The 22828-nt window shown below is 36.3% G+C and overlaps 1 protein-coding gene across 1 annotated transcript; it reads left to right on the plus strand.

Moving 5' to 3' along the window:
• Nucleotides 1–10: 10 nt before the first annotated feature.
• On the plus strand, nucleotides 11–22493 carry AKAP11 (A-kinase anchoring protein 11; the record flags this gene model as incomplete). The annotated part of the gene is given in 7 exon segments (XM_082675816.1): nucleotides 11–548; nucleotides 551–1388; nucleotides 3391–3546; nucleotides 6630–6713; nucleotides 7496–7542; nucleotides 10138–10298; nucleotides 18565–22493. Coding segments are annotated over 7 exon segments (1965 nt in total), but the record flags the coding sequence as incomplete, so codon positions are not given.
• Between the last annotated feature and the right edge of the window lie 335 nt (nucleotides 22494–22828).

Raw genomic sequence — 22828 nt, forward strand, 5'->3', positions numbered from 1 at the left:
CCTACTTTTTTTAAATTGCTTAGATGAAAACTTACAAACATTATGCAATTTTGCAGGTGATATGGCAGCGGAAGTCATTACAGAAGCTGAAAGAATAGCAAAAGTTAGAAGTTGTATGCTTTTCAGGCAGAAGAGGAACAGTTATGTTGATAGTGACCAAGATTATAGATCAGAAGAGAAGACGGATATAGAGGCTGTAGCACACCCAGGAGAAGTAGATTCGTTTATTCTTTCATTACCACCAAGTTCTTGTCTGTCAGGTCTGACATACAAGTATCCCAGCTGCGAAAGTGTGACAGATGAGTACGCAGGTCACGTTATCCAAATACTAAAACAGGAAGGTGGTGATAGTGAGTTAATAATGGACCAGTATGCCAATAGACTTGCTTATCGGTCTGTTAAGTCAGGATTACAAGAAGCATCTAAGACAGCCAAAATGAAGTGCAACTCAAAAACGTTCCCTGTGCAAAGCTCACAGGTGAAAACCAATGATGAACTGTTACTATTCTTAAGTAAAGAACACCAGCAAGGAGTGGTAAAAAAAGACAAAGTAAAATAAGTGGAGGTTACCTGCATAAAAACCCGACTTGTGAATGGACACAGGATACATGCAGAAATGAGTGCTTGGAACTGTATAGTTTTTCAGCCTCTCTCGCTCACAACATTACAAGAGATGTTAAAAAAGAGCTGACGGCATCTACAGTTGGCTTGCCAAAATCCTTAACAGATTCTTGCCTTTATGAAAAAAATGGATGCGACGAAGATGCCGAGTCTCACTTCGAGCCAGAATTTCCCGCGTCTCTTCAGCCTTCCTCACCAAATCGCAGATTTTCCCACAGTACCGGCAGCTTGAGTGGGCGTGGTTATGGAGAGACTGTTGTTCCAGCTGTAGAACAGTACGCTAGCAAAGTAGTGGATGACGCTTTAGAGCTGAGTTCAGGATCTGCAGTCTTCCACGTGTCTGAGACCACAAAAGCGGCCGATAGGGTCACTTACGCAGAAAAGTTGTCACCTCGGGTGAGTCAGACTTGCAGGTATTGTGACGGGAAAGAGCTCCATGACTGCACTGGAAATTCATGTCCACACTTTCCCAGACCAGATTCACTTGCTGGTAGTAAGCCAGTTTCTAATTCAAAATTTAGCAACGTCTACCAGAAATCTAGGGTTTTTCGTCTCGACGTCCCTCAAATTCATATTGATCTTGATAAGAAGACAGTGCTTGCTGAGAAGATAGTTGTGGAAGCGATTGAAAAGGCAGAGAGAGAGCTGAGCAGTACCAGTTTGGCAGCTGAGAGTGGGATCGGACAGGACGGTGTCATCTTTGCTGAAAGCCTCACTACTGAGATAATGACCTCGGCGATGAGGAATGTTGGTCAGGCCGTTAGCAGGTAAGTTTCCGATTTCTTTCAGGTCTTAAGATGAGGGGAAAAGTTAACTTGATCATTTGTGTCTTAGGTCCTGTTCAGCAAGATATGATTATTTTTAATCCTAAATTAACAAAAAATATTCCCTATTACATGTGTGTATTGTTTTATAGCCTGCCTGTTACTTTCATAGACACTGTCTCATTATCCCACAACAGCCCCTTGAGGGAAGGAAGGTATGAACCGTTTACTGAGCTGGAAGGTGTGGCTTAGCGTGGATAATCACCTTTTGCCCACGTTTACAAAGCTGTGAAGTAGGTAAAGCTGAATCAGAGAATCAGCTGGAGAATTTTGTACAGCAAATATTGAGTATCACCATGTTAATGTACTACTGTGAGATTAAATTTTTATTTCTGTTCACAAAGGTAAGTTTTCTTAAAAAGAGTGCTCTGAAGAAAGCAAAAATTCTCCAAATACTTCCACCCCTGCCATCACTCCTCTTGATAGGCCACCATCTAAGGGGACAGTTCTTTCTGATGGTCCTGCAGTGTTCTGCATTTCAGTAACCGTGTCTTGTGCTCAGCGATACTAACGCCTTAGTTAAAATATTCACTTTTAACCTTCTTTCTCCCTGGGAAAACATCAGGACCATCTTGTGTTATTAGTTTGTAGGATTATTTTTGTTAGTCTCACAGAAAGAGAACATTTCTTGAGGAGGAATTTAATTAAGCCACACGATAATGCCGGATATTTTAGTAGCTTCTGTCAAAGCCATGACAAGCACTGCCTCTTTTCTTGGTCATCTTAAAATAGGGAGATGCGGGGAGTTAGTGCTGGGGGTGGCAGTGGGCAGCAGCCGGTGGGGTGCGGTGCAGTTTTCAGTAGGTAGCAGGGAAGCTGCTCTGACATAGTAACATTTGAGCAAAGAGCCAAAGGTGGAGAGAGAATAAGGTAAGTGGGAATCAGGCGGAACAGGGTTCCAGGCAAAGGAGTGGGACTGTGCATGTTGGGGAAGCAGCAGAGAAGCTTGTGTGGCTAAAGCAAGGGAGCCAGGGAGGAGACCAGTGGAGGTTATGAGAGGTTGTCACACCTGATGTATGTTATAAGGATTTGGACCCTTATTTTGATTGACGAGAAGCCACTAGAAGATTTTGACCAGAAGACCAGCATTTTCCCTCTTCATGTTTAAAAATGTGGGGCAAGATAGGGGTATGGGGTTAAGAGATACCAACTACTATGTGTAAAATAAGCAACAGGGATAAATTGTACAGCACAGGGAATCAAATATAGCCATTATTTTGTAAAAGCTTTCAATGGAGTGTAATCTATAAAAATATTGAATCACTGTGTTGTACACCTGAAACTAAAATATTGTAAATCAACTATACTTCAATAAAAAATTAAAATATCACTTTAAACTGTTACTCCAGAATAAAATGTAGAAGGGACAAATACAGTAATTGAACAGTGAATGACATTCCTTGTGAAGATGGACTAAAAATATAAATGTCTTTTCATTGAGAAAAAATGAGAGAGGTTATGATCCAAGCTCAAAATCTTGAAGAGATTTGGCTGGTTTGATTATAGGCTTGACAGTACTAGAATTTCTTGGACTGCTTTTTTTTTGTTCTTAAGCCAGAAAAGGGGTAATTTTTGGTACAAATAAAATACTGTCTTACAAAAACTTAGGAACTTGTGCTCCTTCATAGAGGTCCCAGTTGAAAATATGAACTGCTTTAAAGAGAATTTAAATAAATGGTGTGCTTGGGATGGATCCGTAATAGATGAACAAGATGAGTTAGGGATGTTGTGTAGGTGCCTCAGCTAACTTTGAAGTTAGTATGCTCTCCTGCCGAGTGTCTTTATTAGCAGACACAAACCAAGGGTTAGATGGACCACTGGTCTAGCTCCTGAATATCACTTCTTGTTTTTGTCATCTTTATCATCCAATGGATAGTCCTATAATTCAGAATCTGATGCTTTTGGACTTTATTTCTTTCTTCCTTACTTTTTTTTTTTTTTCCAGTCCAAAAGAAATAGAAGACTTTCAGTCAACTGAGTCTTTTGGTAGCCAGCAGATGAATCTCAGTATTGGTGATGACAGCACTGGTAGCTGGTCCAGTTTAAGTTTTGAAGATGAACACCAGGATGAAAGCAGTAGTTTTCATCATCTAAGTGAAAGGTGACTATGATTTTGCATGTAATTACATAGTTCAGGTACTCAGACCTCAGAAGTAAGCTATACATTTACATTGAGTTTGATTTTAAAACTCTGAATTTGAAAATCTGTTATTTTCAAAGTGTATTTTATTGCTGACAATATATTTCTAATGGTTTTGACATTTATCAAATACAATAACTAGCTGAGCTAATTTTCTTTGAATGTGCCAATAGTTGATTTGAAAAATACTTCATACATTTGATTCTATACCCTTTAAGCTTTACTTGGACTTCTCATGAATTTTTGAGGAAAAAATTTTCTTTCTCACTTTAAAGAGGATACTTTTTTTTTTTCTCTAAAGGATAGGAAAAAGAACAGTTATCTGTAAAAGGCATCGAAATGGCCCTGTAATTTTCTTGACATGAAAGTAGTATCTTTTGGGGGGAAGGATTCCTTACTTGTCCTTTCAGGAACACTGTAACTTGAGCAATTTATACTTGAATGACTGAAAATACATAAACTCATTATAAAAACATGGTTTTGTACAGTAAAAGTCACTTCATATATCATTTTCTCAGTTAACTTTGTTCATTAAAATAGTTTTGGAATATTTTATTAATTATAACAGTTGTTTCTTATATTCTTAACTCTGTAAAGGCCTAAATGGCTTTTCACCTGTTAGAACAGCAGAGAAGCTGCTTAACTCTGTTAAGGCCTAAACGGCTTTTCACCTGTTAGAACACATCATCTCAGAGTATTTTGTTTGATGCTTGGATTAACCAGTAAATATTAATATTTTTTAAAGTATCTGTTTTGTCATAATTTCTTAAAATGTGACGTAAACCACCAGTATTTTACAAAATCTAAATCCAAAAAGGCAGTCTTTAAAACTGGTAGCAGGAAGTGGGGGTAATGTCACAGATCATCATTTGGCCCTTCCCATAACTTTAGAGTAGAATATTAAACACTTAAATTCTTCTCTCATCTTTGAGAAGCAGGCTTCTAGAATTTCAGTTGGGGGTTAACATTGTTGCTTACAGAATCCTGGTGTTAAAGTGGGAGAACAAGGGTTAGAGGCTAGTGGCATTAAGAGGACTGTAGCTGGTTGAATGACTTGATATGGAATGTTATCTAATTTGATGAAAAGAGGGAGGCGCCTACCAAGGTCTGTCCTTGGTTCTTCCCCTTCAGCATTATTTTATTAGTGGTGTAGAACACTTAGTATTTGTGAGTGACTCAAAACAAAGATGAAAAGGTAATCCCATTAACAGAACCAAGGTTCAAAAAGACCAAATCAGGCTGAGGCTAAACTAATAATGTTTAACCTAGGTAAATGCATTTAGGTTCAGAAAATTAATTATTTGAATTCAGGACGGGGAAAACCTGACTTGATAGCCTTTTGTCAGAAAAACACCTGTGGTTTTAATTGACTATAGAATTAATAAGAACTAATGATGCTGTGTGGCCTTAAGGTTCAGGCACAAAGAAAAACTTAGTGGGGCTCATCCAGGGTTGGTGGTGTGCTCGCCTCCCAGAGATTAAGATTCCCTGGGTCATTGGAGGGTCCCAAGATTCTGTAGGCTTGATAAATCCCTCAGAGTATTTTAAAGCAAGTGATTTAGAGACCACACTTAAGATTCAGAGACCACACTTAAGATACATGGCTTTAGTGTGGAAATGGGTAAGAATTTTAATTTTGTAATTTTTTTCCTGTGCTTAGATAATCATTCTATTGATAGAAGTAAATATGGTGTTTGAGATCATTAATTTTCTCTTTCTCTTCGGCTCACAGCTGTCTATCCATTCTGCATTTCCATATTTTCTCATTTTTGGTTTGTCTGGGAACAGACTACATGGGCAAAAACTCTGGTTGGTTTAATGGTTTTATAATAGATCTATATTTGTTGGAACATAATGTCGAAAAGACACTGATCAGTTTTAACTTTTATTCTGTAATGCATTATGGTTTGTGACAATGTGATAGTGCTAGAGTTAATATGGATATGTTAATTATTGAGATGGCCTGGAAAGTATTTAGAATTTTAAATCGTCATTCCCTTTTTCGGTAACCTTGTCAACATTTACTGACGCATGAAAGATGATTTTATGTTAATTCATTTTTTAGAACCAAAATTTTGGTTTGTGTGACTATTAATTTTTATAATTGTCTAGCCTAATATGGGAAAATATAGCTGCTTATCACTGCAAACTAATGTGTGCTTACTAATTATTTTAATGATTAGAATTTTTTTAAATTGCATGTTTAGATTTTAATCTGAAGAACTGAATTTAGTTTTGTTTCTGAACGCAGTTGCTTTTTGTGTTGTAGCGCTTTGCCGCACTTGTAGAATGTAGTTGCTTTCTTCTTTTGATTAGGCAGCGTGAGAAGGTATCTGTGTGGCGTCAGTGACTGGCTGATCAGACAGGTGTAATGCTTGATTAGACCTTGGTTATTCAATATTCTGAAGAAAATGTATATTATTTGCCACCTACTGAATTATACATAATTAATGAAATGAAGGTAATTGACATAATAAGAGTATTTTAAAATCAGAAGACAGCTTTTCTCCCAGTAGTTAGAAAAGGTCTATTTGGGACTGTGTTTTGGTGTCTGCCATCCCATCCCTTTCCCCATCCTCCACCACCACCCTGGCCCATCACTGTTTGCACTATCTAAAGACTTGAGAGAATGTTAACCTGTGGTTTTTTTGTTTTTAAACTTTATCCAAACTGAAGAGCATTGGCTTTCTACAAATTATATCCTAAGCTTTGCCATAGACAGTAATTTCATTGTGAAACTTCTCAGTTCATGCATTCATTTACTGTCCTAAAAGTCATTGTCTTAATCTGTAAAATAAATACACATTTAGAATAATTTTCGTGAACTTTTGAGGACAAATAAGAAAACTCCCAAATCTCTGAAGCTGTCAAATACCTTGTACAGTAGCAGCGATGGTCTTTACGTAACTGCACAGATGCTGCACCCACTGTGGCAGCTTCAGAACATCCGCTGTTACCACTGACGCATGCTGTTCCAAGGAAAACCAGGGTCGTCTTTACCATTCATTTGCTAGTTCAGCTGTGTTCTTTTCTTCCTCTGGCAGTAATGGTAACAGCAGTAGCTGGAGCAGTCTTGCTTTAGAAGGAGATTTGTATGAGGACAATTTATCCTTTCCAACATCAGACAGGTTGGTCCAGTCCAGAAACCTAAACACTGATGAGTCTTTCACCACTAATGCATGAAGTCATATTCTTTAAAAAATGTGGGTTACAGTGCCAATGTGTATCAACCTGCTTTTCTCCTATATTTTGACATGATTCTGCTTGATAAATTTACATCTAATGAAAAAATTCAACTATGCTAAGATGTGACTGACGTCTAATTGCAAAATGTGTTAATTCTATGCATGTGTTGCACTGCTTGCTATTTTTCATTCTGCCAATTACTGTTTCATTAAAAAGAGCTTGCTTCCTACAGGATTTCTGTTGTTTTGTTTTGGTTTTTTGTTTCTGTTTTATTTATAAGAGAGGTATAGAAAAAAATGATTTTTTACTATGTTAAAAAAAATATACAAATGGCATCAGCAGAAGCATTAATAAATAATTATTCATGACATTCTGCAATATTCAGATGCTGTGTTATCTAAAACCAAATTAGAATATTTGGCTTTAAATTATTTTAAATTAAATTTTATTATGTAATTACTTGACGCTGTATAGATATCATGGTCAGGTAGAACTTCTCAGTTATTGATAACTTACCTTTAGGCATCATTTGCAATTGAGATTTTAACATGAAATGGTGTGAGAAGCAAAGCTTCCTTTTTATCGTCATTTCTCCCCTTTTTAAATATCATATGTCATATTGTATCATTCATTTTTTTACCACGTTTTAAGAATTTGCTTTAGTACCATTATTAATTAAAGCTTTTTTTTTTTTTTAACTGCTTCTGCTACTTCATTCGATAAGTGATGGGCCAGATGATAAAGATGAAGAGCATGAGGATGATGTAGAAGGTAACTAACTGACAATTTTTTTTTCAAGTTTTTTGCATGTTTTTTTATAAGGTTCTTTAGAAAAGTCTTTAATGTTTGTGTTTGTACATTTTCGTCAGAGAGGCGCTGGGTTGTTACAAATCAGGGTTTTTACATTACAAACCAGGGTATTCTTTTTTGTTTTGTTTTGTTTAAATTCATTGATTTATTTGCTATAAGATTTTACTAGACTTGGAATATTAAGCAATACAGACATACAAAAATAAAAGACATTTATAATAACCTATATGAAGTCAGATTAAATGGGAAATACTAACTGAAGACTTCTAATAATAACTGAGAAAAAAATCATTTTACATTTCACAATGGTATTTTTCCCCTTCCCTTTTGGTTATTAATGTCTTTTGGGATCCCTTCAATACAATATTATTCATTTAAACTATTCAATGTAACTTGAAATAATATTTGTTGGAACAAACTTTGATTTATTTTTAAACTGTTTTCCATTAAAATTACAAAAGTTTGTAACTAGAGTAGACCCAAGAGAAGTTCTTGTCCAAATTTCTTATTGTACAGATAATAAAATAAAGGAATTGAAAGATGAAGAAATATTCCAAATCAAGGTATTCTTGACTAATCTAACCAGTGTCAGATCCTTTGCTGAGCAGTTTGTGTTATTTGATTGCTAAACTAAGGAAGTACTCATCAGTGTAAAGACCGAACTACTTTAAAAGAATTATTCAGTTATTTGAGAGAGAAATTCATGATAATCTCTTCATATAATTATCTTTTTCAAAATATAAAATTCTTACATTATGAGATATAATTTATTATATCACATATCAGTTTGTTTTGCTGTCAACCTTACATAAATCAAGAAGTAAAAATAAAAAAGATATTTTAAAATCGATTCTTCCTTCCCTCAATTCCAGTCTTACACTCACATATATATTTGAAGAAAATATTCGTTTCTTCCTTTGATGAACATGGTTCCAAAGATATAAATACTAGATACCATTGGTCACAGGCTGTTCAGTATTTTTTTTGTAACTAGGAATAAACTGGGAGGTTAATTATATGTAGATATGTCATTACTCAGCTTTAGAGATTATAGTCATCTCTCATTATATAGAAAATTGTAGCTAACTTTCAAATTTGTTAAATTAGAAATTGGTAACTTAGATGGATTGATGTATATTTATAAATGATTCAAAATTATGGAAATCCTAAGGCAACAAACTTCATTTTTTTGGTTATTGTTTGTAATTGCAGGATGTCAGTTCTTTCACTTTTCGCTAGGGTTGAGTAACCTCTCCAAAGACAAGTCACTCTTAGGCCAGGCAACCAGGAACCCTGAACTGAGAAGTCCAGTGGTACAGAAAACACTTCAACCCCATGACCTCTGCAGAATTTACAGAATGGCCCAAAGACTGTGTCTGGTACCGTCGTCTACCAGACCCATTTTTGACTGAAAGTCAGAGGGGAGAGAGGAGGGAAATGATAATACATGTATGCTAAGAGAATAGTGTGGACCAATTTTTTTTAAATGAAAAGTTTTAGGGGTCAATACGAATCCTAAAAATGATTGGTAGTGGTCTAGAATGCCCTGCAAACTGTAAAAAAAAGAATCAGGGACATTCACCAACAAATGTCCATTACTGTTGCAAATTGGTGCCATGTCTGCCAGCATGCCCCGCTGCTGGCCTCTTGTGTGGGAGGCCCACCACTAAGCAGCAGTGTTAAACGCACGATACTGGTCCATGGGCATTAGTTTTATAGTCAACAGGGATTCATCTTCTTTATGTTGAAATCATAATTTTCATTAAAAAATAAACTTGAGAACAGTGTCTTACTTATAATAGGGGTGTATCAGAAAATTCCCTGGTTTAACTTTTGGGAGGTAAGTGGTTGCATATGACTTTTTTTTTTTTTTTTTTTTTTGTATTTTGCCTAAAGAGTGAAGTGATTAAGAGCGTGGAGCCAGACCGCCTGTGTTTATTTCCTGGCTCAGCCATTTCTGGCTGTGAGACTCTGGATCTCTCTCTGCCTCAGATTCCTCACCTGTAAAATGAGATGATAGCAGTTCCCTCCTCACAGGGTGCTTGTGAGGATTAAAGGAGTTTGTATATGTAAAGAGATTAAAACAATACTTAGGATGTAATATGTGCAATACAGGTGTTCACTGCTGCTGCTATTTCTCTTAGTTCAGAAAGCTTTCTTAAAGTCCATTTAATATATTTATTTGAGGTTTTTATTTGTGTTTTATTTATATTTTGATTGTAGCATTTTAGTTTTTTTTTTTTTTCAGCTTTACCTATAGATTATATTTTGACACAAATTATGGTATTCGTGAATTGGCTCTTGAATTCAATACCTCAGAATAGAGTTTTGGCATCTGTCACAAATGATCAAAGCTGTTCCTTTGTTTTAGCATTATTTTGCATTTTCAAAGTAATGCTTTAGTTGATGTTATGGTACAATTAAGAAAAGATGAATTTTTTTCCAGAATTCCTTGGAATCTTAACAAATGGAAAATGCGTATATGTCCTTGGAAAGCAGAGCACTGAGAGTTGAATTGATGAGTTTCACTTCATATCGTTTCAATTTAAATATTAGGTTCAGAGCAAGATGGAAATACTCTGCTAATTACGAATGTTGACACGGAGCCATGCACAGTAGACCCCCAGCTAAGGATTATTCTTCAGTGGCTCGTTGCCTCTGAGGCCGAAGTTGCAGAACTTTATTTTCATGACTCTGCAAAGAAGGAGTTTATACAAGTAAGTACCTACATCATAGGGTGGTTGTGAGGACACGGTATATGATGTTCTGTGTCACATGGTTGATAGAAAGTGGGTAAATGCTCAGGTAATAGAGTCCAGTGGTTGGGCTCAGTATCAGCTCTGCCACTCTCTAGCAGTGTAACCTTGGGTAAGTTCACCAGTCTCAGTTTCTTTATCTGTACCGTGGAAATGAGTATAGAATTTACCTTGCAGAGGTTTGTGAGGATTAAGTATAATACTGTAAAAAAAAAAAATGCTTAATCTACTGCCTGGCACATCCAAAATTTTCAGTTAGGTGCCTTTAATAAGCATTTCATGAGTTTCCTGTCTTATCAATTGGATGGACCTATGACTTCAGGTCAAATGCACTGGAAATAAGGAAATCAATCATAAAGAACTTGGGGGAAATAAGAGATTTACAAAATTATAGTTATTTCTGGGCAAGTGATAGTGTTTGTGGAAATAAACCATGGAAAGGATGAGTCATATGACTTATGGTCTTAACACTCTGTAATGCTTGGGTCACTGATGTAGAACTGAATGAATCAATCCATATTAGAAATAGGGTCTTACTGGCAGCAGAAGTTCTGGGAAGTACTCCTTGGTGTGAGCCCTCCCAGAGACCACCATTAGCCCCACCAAAGAGCCCGAGTAAGCTCCAGTGTTGGGTCAACTCAGGCCAAACAACCAACAGGGAGGGAACCCAGCCCCACCCATCAGCAGACAAGAAGATTAAAGTTTTACTGAGCTCTGCCCACCAGAGCAACAGCCAGCTCTACCCACCACCAGTCCCTTCCATCAGGAAACTTGCACAAGCCTCTTAGATAGCCTCATCCACCAGAGCGCAGACAGCAGAAGAACTACAGTCCTGCGGCCTGTGGAACAAAAACCACATTCACAGAAAGATAGACAAGATGAAAAGGCAGAGGGCTATGTACCAGATGAAGGAACAAGATAAAACCCCAGAAAAACAACTAAATGAAGTGGAGATAGGCAACCTTCCAGAAAAAGAATTCAGAATAATGATAGTGAAGATGATCCAGGACCTCAGAAAAAGAATGGAGGCAAAGATCGAGGAGATGCAAGAAATGTTTAACACAGATCTAGAAGAATTAAAGAACAAACAAACAGAGATGAACAATACAATAACTGAAATGAAAACTAACACTAGAAGGAATCAATAGCAGAATAACTGAGGCAGAAGAACAGGTAAGTGATCTGGAAGACAGAATGGTGGAATTCACTGCTGTGGAGCAGAATAAAGAAAAAAGAATGAAAAGAAATGAAAACAGCCTAAGAGACCTCTGGGACAACATTAAATGCAACAAGATTCACATTATAGGGGTCCCAGAAGGAGAAGAGAGAGAGAAAGGACCCGAGAAAATATTTGAAGAGATTATAGTCTAAAACTTCCCTAAGATGGGAAAGGAAATAGCCACCCAAGTCCAGGAAATGCAGAGAATCCCATACAGGATAAACCCAAGGAGAAACACACCAAGACACATAGTCATCAAATTGGCAAAAATTAAAGAAAAATTACTGAACGCAGCAAGGGAAAAACGACAAATAACATACAAGGGAACTCCCATAAGCTTAACAGCTGATTTCTCAGCAGAAACTCTACAAGCCAGAAGGGAGTGGCATGATATACTTAAAAGTGATGAAAGGGAAGAACCTACAACCAAGATTACTCTACCCAGCAAGGATCTCATTCAGATTCGAAGGAGAAATTAAAAGCTGTACAGACAAGCAAAAGCTAAGAGAATTCAGCACCACGAAACCAGCTCTACAACAAATGCTAAAGGAACTTCTGTAAGTGGGAAACACAAGAGAAGAAAACAAACCCAAAACAATTAAGAAAATGGTAATAGGAACATACCTATCGATAATTACCTTAAACCTGAATGGATTAAATGCTCCACCCAAAAGACACAGGCTCGCTGAATGGATACAAAAACAAAACCCATATATGTGCTGTCTACAAGAGACCCACTTCAGACCTAGGGACACATACAGACTAAAAGTGCGGGGATGGAAAAAGATATTCCATGCAGATGGAAATCAAAAGAAAGCTGGAGTAGCAATACTCATATCAGATAAAATAGACTTTAAAATAAAGAATGTTACAAGAGACAAGGAAGGACAGGACACTATGTAATGATCAAGGGATCAATCCAAGAAGAAGATATAACACTTATAAATATATATGCACCCAACATAGGGGCACCTCAATACATAAGGCAGCTGCTAACAGCTCTAAAAGAGGAAATCGACAGTAACACAATAATAGTGGGGGACGTTAACACCTCACTTACACCAATGGACAGATCATCCAAACAGAAAATTAATAAGGAAACACAGCTTTAAATGACACAATAGACCAGATTTAATTGATATTTATAGGACATTCCATCCAAAAACAGCAGATTACACTTTTCTCTCAAGTGTGCATGGAACATTCTCCAGGATAGATCACACCTTGGGTCACAAATCAAGCCTCAGTAAATTTAAGAAAATTGAAAGCATATCAAGCATCTTTTCTGACCACAATGCTATGAGATTAGAAATCAATTACAGGGGAAAAAAACGTAAAAAACACAAACACATGGAGGCTAAACAATGTTACTAAATAACCAAGAAATCACTGAAGAAATCAAAGAGGAAATCAAAAAATACCTGGAGACAAATGACAATGAAAACATGATGATCCAAAACCTATGGGATGCAGCAAAAGCAGTTCTAAGAGGGAAGTTTATAGCTATACAAGCCTACTTCACAAAACAAGAAAAATCTCAAATAAACAATCTCACGTTTCACCCAAAGGAACTAGAGAAAGAAGAACAAACAAAACCCAAAGTTAGCAGAAGGAAAGAACTCATAAAGATCAGAGCAGAAATAAATGAAATAGAAACAAAGAAAATAATAGCAAAGATCAGTAAAACTAAAAGCTGGTTCTTTGAGAAGATAGACAAAATTGATACGCCATTAGCCAGACTCATCAAGAAAAACAGGGAGAGAACTCAATAAAATTAGAAACGAAAAAGGAGAAGTTACAACAGACACCGCAGAAATACAAAGCATCCTAAGAGACCGCTACAAGCAACTCTATGCCAATAACATGGAAAACCATGAAGAAATGGACAAATTCTTAGAAAGGTATAACCTTCTAAGACTGAACCAGGAAGAACTAGAAAATATGAATAAACCAATCACAAGTAATGAAATTGAAACTGTGATTAAAAATCTTCCAACAAACAAAAGCCCAGGACCTGAAGGCTTCACAGGTGAATTCTATCAAACATTTAGAGAAGAGCTAATACCGATCCTTCTCAAACTCGTCCAAAATACAGCAGAGGGATGAACACTCCCAAACTCATTCTATGAGGTCACCATCACCCTGATACCAAAACCAGACACAGCTACTACAAAAAAAGAAAATTGCAGACCAATATCGTTGATGAATATAGATGCAAAAATCCTCAACAAAATACTAGCAAACAGAATCCAACAATACATTAAAAGGATCATACACCATGATCAAGTGGGATTTATCCCAGGGATGCAAGGATTCTTCAATATATGCAAATCAGTCAATGTGATACACCATATTAACAAATTGAAGAATAAAAACCATATCATCATCTCAATGCAGATGCAGAAAAAGTTTTTGACAAAATTCAACACCCATTTATGATAAAAACTCTCCAGAAAGTGGGCATAGAGGGAACCTACTTCAACATAATAAAGGCCATATATGACAAACCCACAGCCAACATCATTCTCAATGGTGAAAAACTGAAAGCATTTCCTCTAAGATCAGGAACAAGACGAGGATGTCCACTCTCACCACTCTTATTCAACATAGTTTTGGAAGTCCTAGCCACGGCAATCAGGGAAGAAAAAAGGAATACAGATTGGAAAAGAAGAAGTAAAACTGTCACTGTTTGCAGATGATATGACACTATACATAGAGAATCCTAAACGTGCCACCAGAAAACTAGAGCTAATCAATGAATTTGGTAGAGTTGCAAGATACAAAATTAATGGACAGAAATCTCCTGCATTCCTATACACTAATGATGAAAAATCTGAAAGAGAAATTAAGGAAACATTTTCATTTACCATTGCAAGACAATAAAATACCTAGGAGTAAACCTAGCGAGGGATACAAAAGACCTGTATGCCGAAAACTATAAGACACTGATGAAAGAAAGATGATACCAACAGATGGAGAAATATACCATGTTCTTGGATTGGAAGAATCAATATTTTGAAAATGACGATACTAACCAAAGCAATCTACAGATTCAATGCAATCCCTATCAAATTACCAATGGTATTTTTTACAGAACTAGAACAACAAATCTTAAAGTTTGTTTGGAGACACAAAAGACCCTGAATAGCCAAAGCAGTCTTGAGGGAAAAAAATGGAGCTGGAGGAATCAGACTCCCTGACTTCAGACTATACTACAAAGCTACAGTAATCAAGACAATATGGTACTGGCCCCAAAACAGAAATATAGATCAACGAAACAGGATAGAAAGCCCAGAGGTAAACCCACGCACCTATGGTCAACTAATCTATGACAAAGGAGGCAAAGATATACAATGGAGAAAAGACAGTCTCTTCAATAAGTGATGCTGGGAAAACTGGAGAGCTCCATGTAAAAGAATGAAATTAGAACAATCCCTGACACCATACACAAAAATAAACTCAAAATGGATTAGAGACCTAAATGTGAGACTGGGCACTCTAAAACTCTTAGAGGAAAACATAGGAAGAACACTCTTTGACATAAATCACAGCAAGATCTTTTCTGTTCCACCTCCTAGAGTAACGGAAATAAAAAGAAAAATAAACAAATGGGACCTAATGAAACTTAAAAGCTTTTGCACAGCAAAGGAAACCATAAACAAGACCAAAAGACAACCCTCAGAATGGGAGAAAATATTTGCAAACGAATCAATGGACAAAGGATTAACCTCCAAAATATATAAACAGCTCATTCAGCTCAATATTAAAAAAACAAACAACCGAATCCAAAAATGGGCAGAAGACCTAAATAGACATTTCTCCAAAGCAGACATACAGATGGCCAAGAAGCACATGAAAAGCTGCTCAGCATCACTAATTATTGGAGAAATGCAAATCAAAACTACAATGAGGTGTCACCTCACACCAGTTAGAATAGGCAGCATCAGAAAATCTACAAACAACAAATGCTGGAGAGGGTCTGGAGAAAAGGGAACCCTCTTGCACTGTTGGTGGGAATGTAAATTGATACAGCCACTATGGAGAATAGTATGGAGGTTCCTTAAAGAACTAAAAATAGTATTACCATACGACCCAGCAATCCCACTACTGGGCACATACCCAGAGAAAACCATAATTCAGAAAGACACATGCACCCCATTGTTCATTGTAGCACTATTTACAATAGCCAGGTCATGGAAACAACCTAAATGCCCATCGACAGACGAATGGATAAAGAAGATGTGGTACATGTATAGAATGGAATATTACTCAGCCATGAAAAGGAACGAAATCGGGTCATTTGTAGTGACGTGGTTGGATCTAGAGACCGTCCTACAGAGTCAAGTAAGTCAGAAAGAGAAAAACAAATATCGTATATTAACGCATATATGCGGAACCTAGAAAATGGTACAGATGAACCGGTTTGCAGGGCAGAAATTGAGACACAGATGTAGAGAACAAATGTGTGGACACCAAGCAGGGAAAGCGGTGGGGGTGGTGGTGGTGGTGGTGGGATGAATTGGGAGATTGGGATTGATATGTATACACTGATGTGTATAAAATTGATGTCTAATAAGAAAACTAATTTTTAAAAAAATAAGCATTTCATGTATTCATATGAAAAAATAGTTATTCTTTGTATTTAATTGCTTCATAATTGTGCCTAGTAATTAGTGTGTCTCTTCTGTTAATCCAGTTTCATTAGTGGCATAAGCACTAATGAATAAGCACTAAGCTGGCATAAGCAAAAGCCAGTAAACATTTAAACATTTAATAAGGGACAGTAGTTTACTTTGAGCATTTAATAGGGTTCTAATAATGGAACATTCAGGTTAGTTGCACTAATAGGATATTTTTATTGATAACTTACTGTGTGCCAAGTACCTTACCTTTTTTATATAAATTTATTTATTTATATACTTATTTATTTTTGGCTGTGTTGGATCTTTGTTGCTGCGCACGGGCTTTCTCTAGTTGCAGCGAGTGGGGGCTACTCTTCGTTGCGGTGCGCAGGCTTCTTGTTGCGGAGCATGGGTTCTAGGCACGTGGGCTCAGTAGTTGTGGCTCACGGGCTCTAGAGCACAGGCTCAGTAGTTGAGGCGTGTGGGCTTAGTTGTTCCGCCGCATGTGGGATCTTCCCAGACCAGGGATCGAACCCATGTCCCCTGCATTGGCAGGTAGATTCTTAATCAGTGTGCCACCAGGGAAGTCCCCAACTACCTTATCCGTCAAGATTTTTAGTTTACAGTCTTAAGGTTTTTGTCCAAGAATTTTCCTTATCAGAACTTTGGTTTAATCTTACTATGTAATATAGAGTAGTCCAAAGAATAACCAATGTAAGATGATCAATAACAACAAAAAAGGAAGAATCAAGTTACTCTTGATTCCTGGTTCAGAATTTACAAAGATACTGTTGAAAGAAGTATGTGAAAAAGATATTATGTAAAATCTTTTTTTTGTATTTTGTTGTCTTTATTTATACTTCTTGGATTTTTCCAGTGTAGATTTCTGTTTTGAGGCAGAAGGAGAAAATAAGACAGAAAGGGATGCTCAGGACGTGAATTGTCAAGGAGAAAGAATGGGTAGGGAAAGTATTAGAACGGGCCTTAGGGAGGCAAACATTTTCAAGTTATTTAGTCTTGGATAAACTGAGGGCTAAGGAAGTCCCTAGGCAGAGCTGAGTGTAATGGTGCTGGGGTAAGGGAACCTCATCCCCACGTAACCTAAGAAAACATTCTTGCAGTTCCTCAAAAAGTTAAACACAGCGTTATCATATGACCCAGCAATTCTACTCCCAGGTATATACCCAAGAGGAATGAAAACATATGTCCATGGCAATGTTATAATAGGCCAAAAGTGGAAATATCCTAAATGTCCATTAACTGATGAATGGATGAATAAAATGTGGAATATCCACGCAGTGGAATGTTATCTGTCAATAAAAAGGAATGAAGTAGAGACATGCTGTACCATGGAGGAAACTTGAAATCATTATGCTAAATGAAAGAAGCCAGGTCACAGAAGACCATATATTTTATGATTCCATTAAAATGAAATGGCCAAAATAGGCAAGTCTGATCGACTGAAAGTAGATTAGTGATTGTCTAGAGTTGAGGGGGTTTGGAGGAGTGGGGAGTGATGATTAACAGGTAGGGCTTTTTTTTTGGTGTGATAAAAGTGTCCTAATATTGATTGTGATGGTGTTGCATTCAACTCTGTGAATATAATGAAAACCATTGACTGGTATATTTTAAATGAGTGATTGTATGGTATGTGAATTATATTGCAGTAAAGCTATTTTTAAAAAGGTTAAGCATATTTATATTACAAAAAATTAGTTTTTACAGAACTAAGTAGAAAAAAAATGAGTGAAGACATGTTCTGATTGGTGGTGATAGTTTATTTAAACGTGCATTTATTTACTTAAAAAAATTGGGCTATAATTGATATATAACATCATATTAGTTTCAGGTGTACAACATGATTCGATATTGGTATATATTGCAAAATGATCACCACAGTATTTAATATTTATTTACTTTTTTTTTTTTTGAAACATTAACATTTCTTAACTTAGAAAGCCATGTTTCCGTTGAGGCTAGAGTGCGTATTCCAGGGAAAAAAACACACTATGTGTTGTGGAAGGAAAATCCACATCCTTTTATTAAACTTGACATTGTATTTATTATTTTATGTTCCTAATTGAGGGTATGGCAGATGTATTTAGTTAGGTTAAGAATTTCCTGTAGAAATGTAGCCTCTGTACGCCCACACAGAGGGCGTGTATCTGCTGGGTGAGGTTTGTGGGATTCTGGCTCCAGCAATCCCAAAGTGTCATTCTATGGAGGAGAGTACTTATAAAAGCCAGGAAGGAAAAATGTTTAATTTGTGTAAAGAGTGGTGGTTTAGGGGAGAAGACCTTGTTCCAACTGGGAAACGGTATTTTACTGCGAACACCAGGGTTCTTAGTTTTATCTGATGTTTGACTTAACCTTTCTTTCTTACTAGCTTTCAAGACGATTACAAGAAAAAGGCTGGAAAGTGGGAGACCTCCTGCAGGCTGTGCTTAAATACTATGAGACGGTGGAGAAGATGTCCAACGACGAGAGATCTGAGTCCCTGTTTGATTGGCTCTTGGAAAATGCATAGAACAAACTCCAAACCAGTATATTTTATTATTTGTTTTGAGAGAGGAAGGAACAGATAAAGATGCATAGGGTAAAATTTGAATAGTGAATATTAACATTTAAAGTGAATTGGGAGGAAGGTAAATATAGCTTTTTAAGTGCGTTGTGTCATCACATGGTATATATAGTTCAAACTTTTGTAATCTCTCACATATTATCTTCGTTTATTCTTCTATACACATGTGTAGTGTGTTAAGACCCTAAGAACATGTATTTGAAGGCTTTCAGGGACATTCACTGACAGCATTCTTTTTGCATCCAAATAGTGCTGCTAGAATTTGCACTGAGGTGGCTGAGGGTGGGTGACAGGGATAGGGAGTTATATTTTGCTCCTTTGCAAGCAAATGGTATCCTGTTAATAACAAATCTCACATCAAAAAATAGCATCGAGGCTAATTTTTTTTCTGACATCTTTTGTCCTATTTTTAAGGGTCAATTTTATTTTCATGGTTCACCTATTGGTAGCTTTTTGAATCCCCCAAGTTATTTAATTTCTTAGAAACATAAGTAGTTTAGGTTTCTGTAAATATCATAAGTGGTAGTTTCCCCAGCCTTTCATCAAATGACATTATTTGCTAATGTTACCAATTGTTCTGGCATGAAAGCAAGTGTGTGTGTGTGTGTGTGTGTGTGTGTGTGTGTGTGTGTGTGTGTGTGTGTGTGTTGTGTGCGCGCGCGTGCGTGTGCGTAAAGGAGAACTTTACCTTGCTAGTGGTTGGTACCCTCTTTTATTTTACTCTTTTCTTGTTAGAAACCCACTGTTAACATTAAAAAGGTGCTTTAAAATAAAATGTCTATAAAGATTGTGCAGTAAGAATTTTTATTTCTTATTCACTCTTTTGGGTCCCCAACTTATCCTATAAATGAAAATAAAGGTGCAAAACATGTTGACATTTTAAAACTTAATGTGAATTTGGAAATGCATTTAGAAGCCCAATAATTATTTTCACTGTTGGGATTTTGGGAAAAAAACACCCCACTTTAGCAAAGATAAGCTTTTTCTAGAAAAAAATGGGACCCTCCCCTGAATCCCGTCCCCAGTGAAGTGTATCTGCACTGTTTTGTAAAGTCCTCTGATGCAGTCTTTCTGGGCTCTGCATTTTCTACTACTTGTCTTTAGTAACTGCGAGTTGACCTGCATGGAGGACCGGGATTGTGTTTTGTATGTGAGGGTATGTGTGTGTGAATTTTTGGTTCTTCCATTAGCAGATTTTGTAACCCTAGAGTAAATCATTTTTTGTGGGAGGCTTTGGTTTTGCTCTGTTACATTTTCTTTTTTCTTGAGCACTGACTGTTCTGGAAGCTGCACAAAGTATAGAAGACATAGCACCCACCAGGGGACAAGGAATAAGGGCACTTACATTAATTTGAATTATAATTACAGTAGAGAAATTTTATTGCTTTTTAAGAAAAATACCAAAATCTGTTTAAATATTTCAAGGTTACACTGTGTAAGCTTTGTTTTTTCCTCAATTTAAGATAAAGAAATAGAGCAGGCCTTAAAAATAAATTTTCCTGAAGTTTCTTCAGGTATTTTTTTAAGGTGGAGAAATGCAGGAAATGCATGTAACCAGAACTGATTCTGTCTTTAGCTTCTCAGAACTTGATATGCAGCAGCACTGCACTGGGTTTTTTAAAGTTAGGAACCGGGTTGTTATGACATAGATTGATTGGTTATTAAGCTTAGATTGGATTTTTACAAGTGTATAACTATCAAGTTGTGTTTGTTGACTTCGATGTATGTACGGGTTTTATTAACAGCAAAACTGAGTTCTGAATTTCTTTTAAGCTAAAATGACAATGTATTAGTTCTGTAAAACTTTCTGTACTTGAAAATGTTTGTTTATTTCTCTTATGGTAAGATTTTCCTCATATCTTTGTTTTCTTTGCATTATCTGGAGCTGTGATGGATTCAGAATTCCCTTCTTCAGCCACTGCGGACTGACAGACCAGTCCTTAGACACTAGCATGCATAGTACTAATCACAGTGGAACTCCACGCTTCTGTCAGTTCAGTGCAGGGGTGTAGAGAAAAATATTAAGTGTTGGCAGATGTGAAAAGAAACGGGAGTTAAGCTTCCATATATAGAGAGAAAACATTGGAGTTTATAACAGTATCTTAATCAAGAACAGTCTAAACTTACTTTGTTTAAAGGCACTTTGTGATTTTTCCAAAGACGTTGTAGATCTATTTGGTTGCTCAGCCTTCAGAACAGGTCTGTTCGTTGAGGACGACTCTGTCTTATTTTGTTAAAAATATACTTGGCATAAGTAGATTTATTATGACAGTGTAATACTGCCATTCTGCACACTTTGGCCCTTATGAAATATGATATTCAGAACTGTTAAAGCTGTGTTGTGCTTTGGGTTGAATTCTCTGTTTTATCAGTTTCAGAACCATCGAAGGATCTGTGGAAAGAAAGTGAAGGAGGCCTCTGACGGGGTTTTTAGAACATTGTTTCAGACTGAAATGGAGCACTTCTTTCATATTCTTCTTTTCCCAAGCCAAGATTAAATTACATTTATATTTTGGGTATTATTTTGATTTTGAAAATATTTCCTGATTTACACGAAAGGAATGACACGGAAGAAAATTACAGTATCTATTGGATGGTGTGACACAATTTAATGGAGTAATAAAATCTTTAAGAATATTCACTCAGTGAATATATGTGATAACATCTTCATATTTTGAAAAACGTTCCACTTACCCTTTCAGATATTTGATGTGAATTAATTCAATTCATAATACTTTCATTTTGCTTAAATAAAGGTTTTATTTTAGTGGTAGGAGAAGTTAATCACTTAATTAAATGCATCAGGTATAAAGTGGAAGCTAGTTTACCCACGTGACTTTGATATCATGCACGTTCCCCAAATGCAAAGTTTAACCTTGACTCATCATCAGAGTCTAGATGCAGATGTCTTCTTAGTTAATTATTTAGCAAATATTATTCTTCCACAATTAAAATGATCAACTTCCCATCAATCTATTGCTTTAAATTTTGTTTTTTCAAGGGAAACTTTCCACAGAATTTTAAAAAAGTAATGCATCCATATTCAGGGTGTAGGGAAAGTACTTTCCACTTAAAACCCTGTCCACCTGTCACCAGCATATGCAAGTTAGAGCTTCCGTGGGAATTATGAAATTGTACTAAAATGAAATGCATTTTTTCTCATTTTCATTAGAAGACCCTGCACACACTTACTCACTCACTGTATTCCTGTTCTGAAGATGCAGATACAGTGTTGGTCACTCTTGTCACTTTATTTATTTATTTATTTTTTTAAACCATCCATGTACATTCCTTTCACATGGGTAGAATTATAGTTCTAGAAGTTCATTGTTTTGTTTTTGTTGAAATGTTTGAATACTATTTAATATCAGGTTTTAATATTTCTGGATTTACTACCTTTGGTTACTTGTGCAGTGTTAAAAGTAATTCACATTTTTGTTTAATATACCAGATATAGAGCAAAAGCAGCTTTGAGTAATTGTAGCTGTTTGTGTTGAATTACTACATTAAGATCTTGCATAACAGTAACTTTTTGTTTTTTTGCTTTTCAGTAATTTAATATGTTCATTTACCAAAATACGAACTAAAATTTTGTTTTAGCAGTGGCTCAGAATAAACATTTCAGAAATTACTTTTGTAATAATGTGCAATTAATTGTTCTTTTATCTTTTTCCAGTTGTTTAAGTCTGTGATCTTTCTCTCCCAACTAAGAATTCCCCAATAAACTTAAGAAATGCCTGGCCTTGGTTATCAATCTGTAGTATCTTGTTAACATACTCAGTATTGAACTAAAAAACAAAGGTATCGAAGTGGAATTGCTGTGACAGAAGGCACATTGAACAACCTCAGTGCTTCTAACATGGTTTTCAAGAAGAACGGAAGCTAGGAATATTTTTAATAGGACAGTGAATCCTAAGTTCTTATTCAGTTGCCTCTGAATGCTGACAGAATGACTTGGAAGGCTATTTGCTCAATTTGTTGTGGATTTTAGTGCAAAGTATCAGTGGAATATTGTGATTGCCTTGAACGTGAGCATGTTAGGAAACTCTGGCCTGGATTGAGCACTTCT

Source organism: Grampus griseus (assembly GCF_964374135.1).
Source record: "Grampus griseus genome assembly, chromosome: 18".
Lineage (NCBI taxonomy): Eukaryota > Metazoa > Chordata > Mammalia > Artiodactyla > Delphinidae > Grampus > Grampus griseus.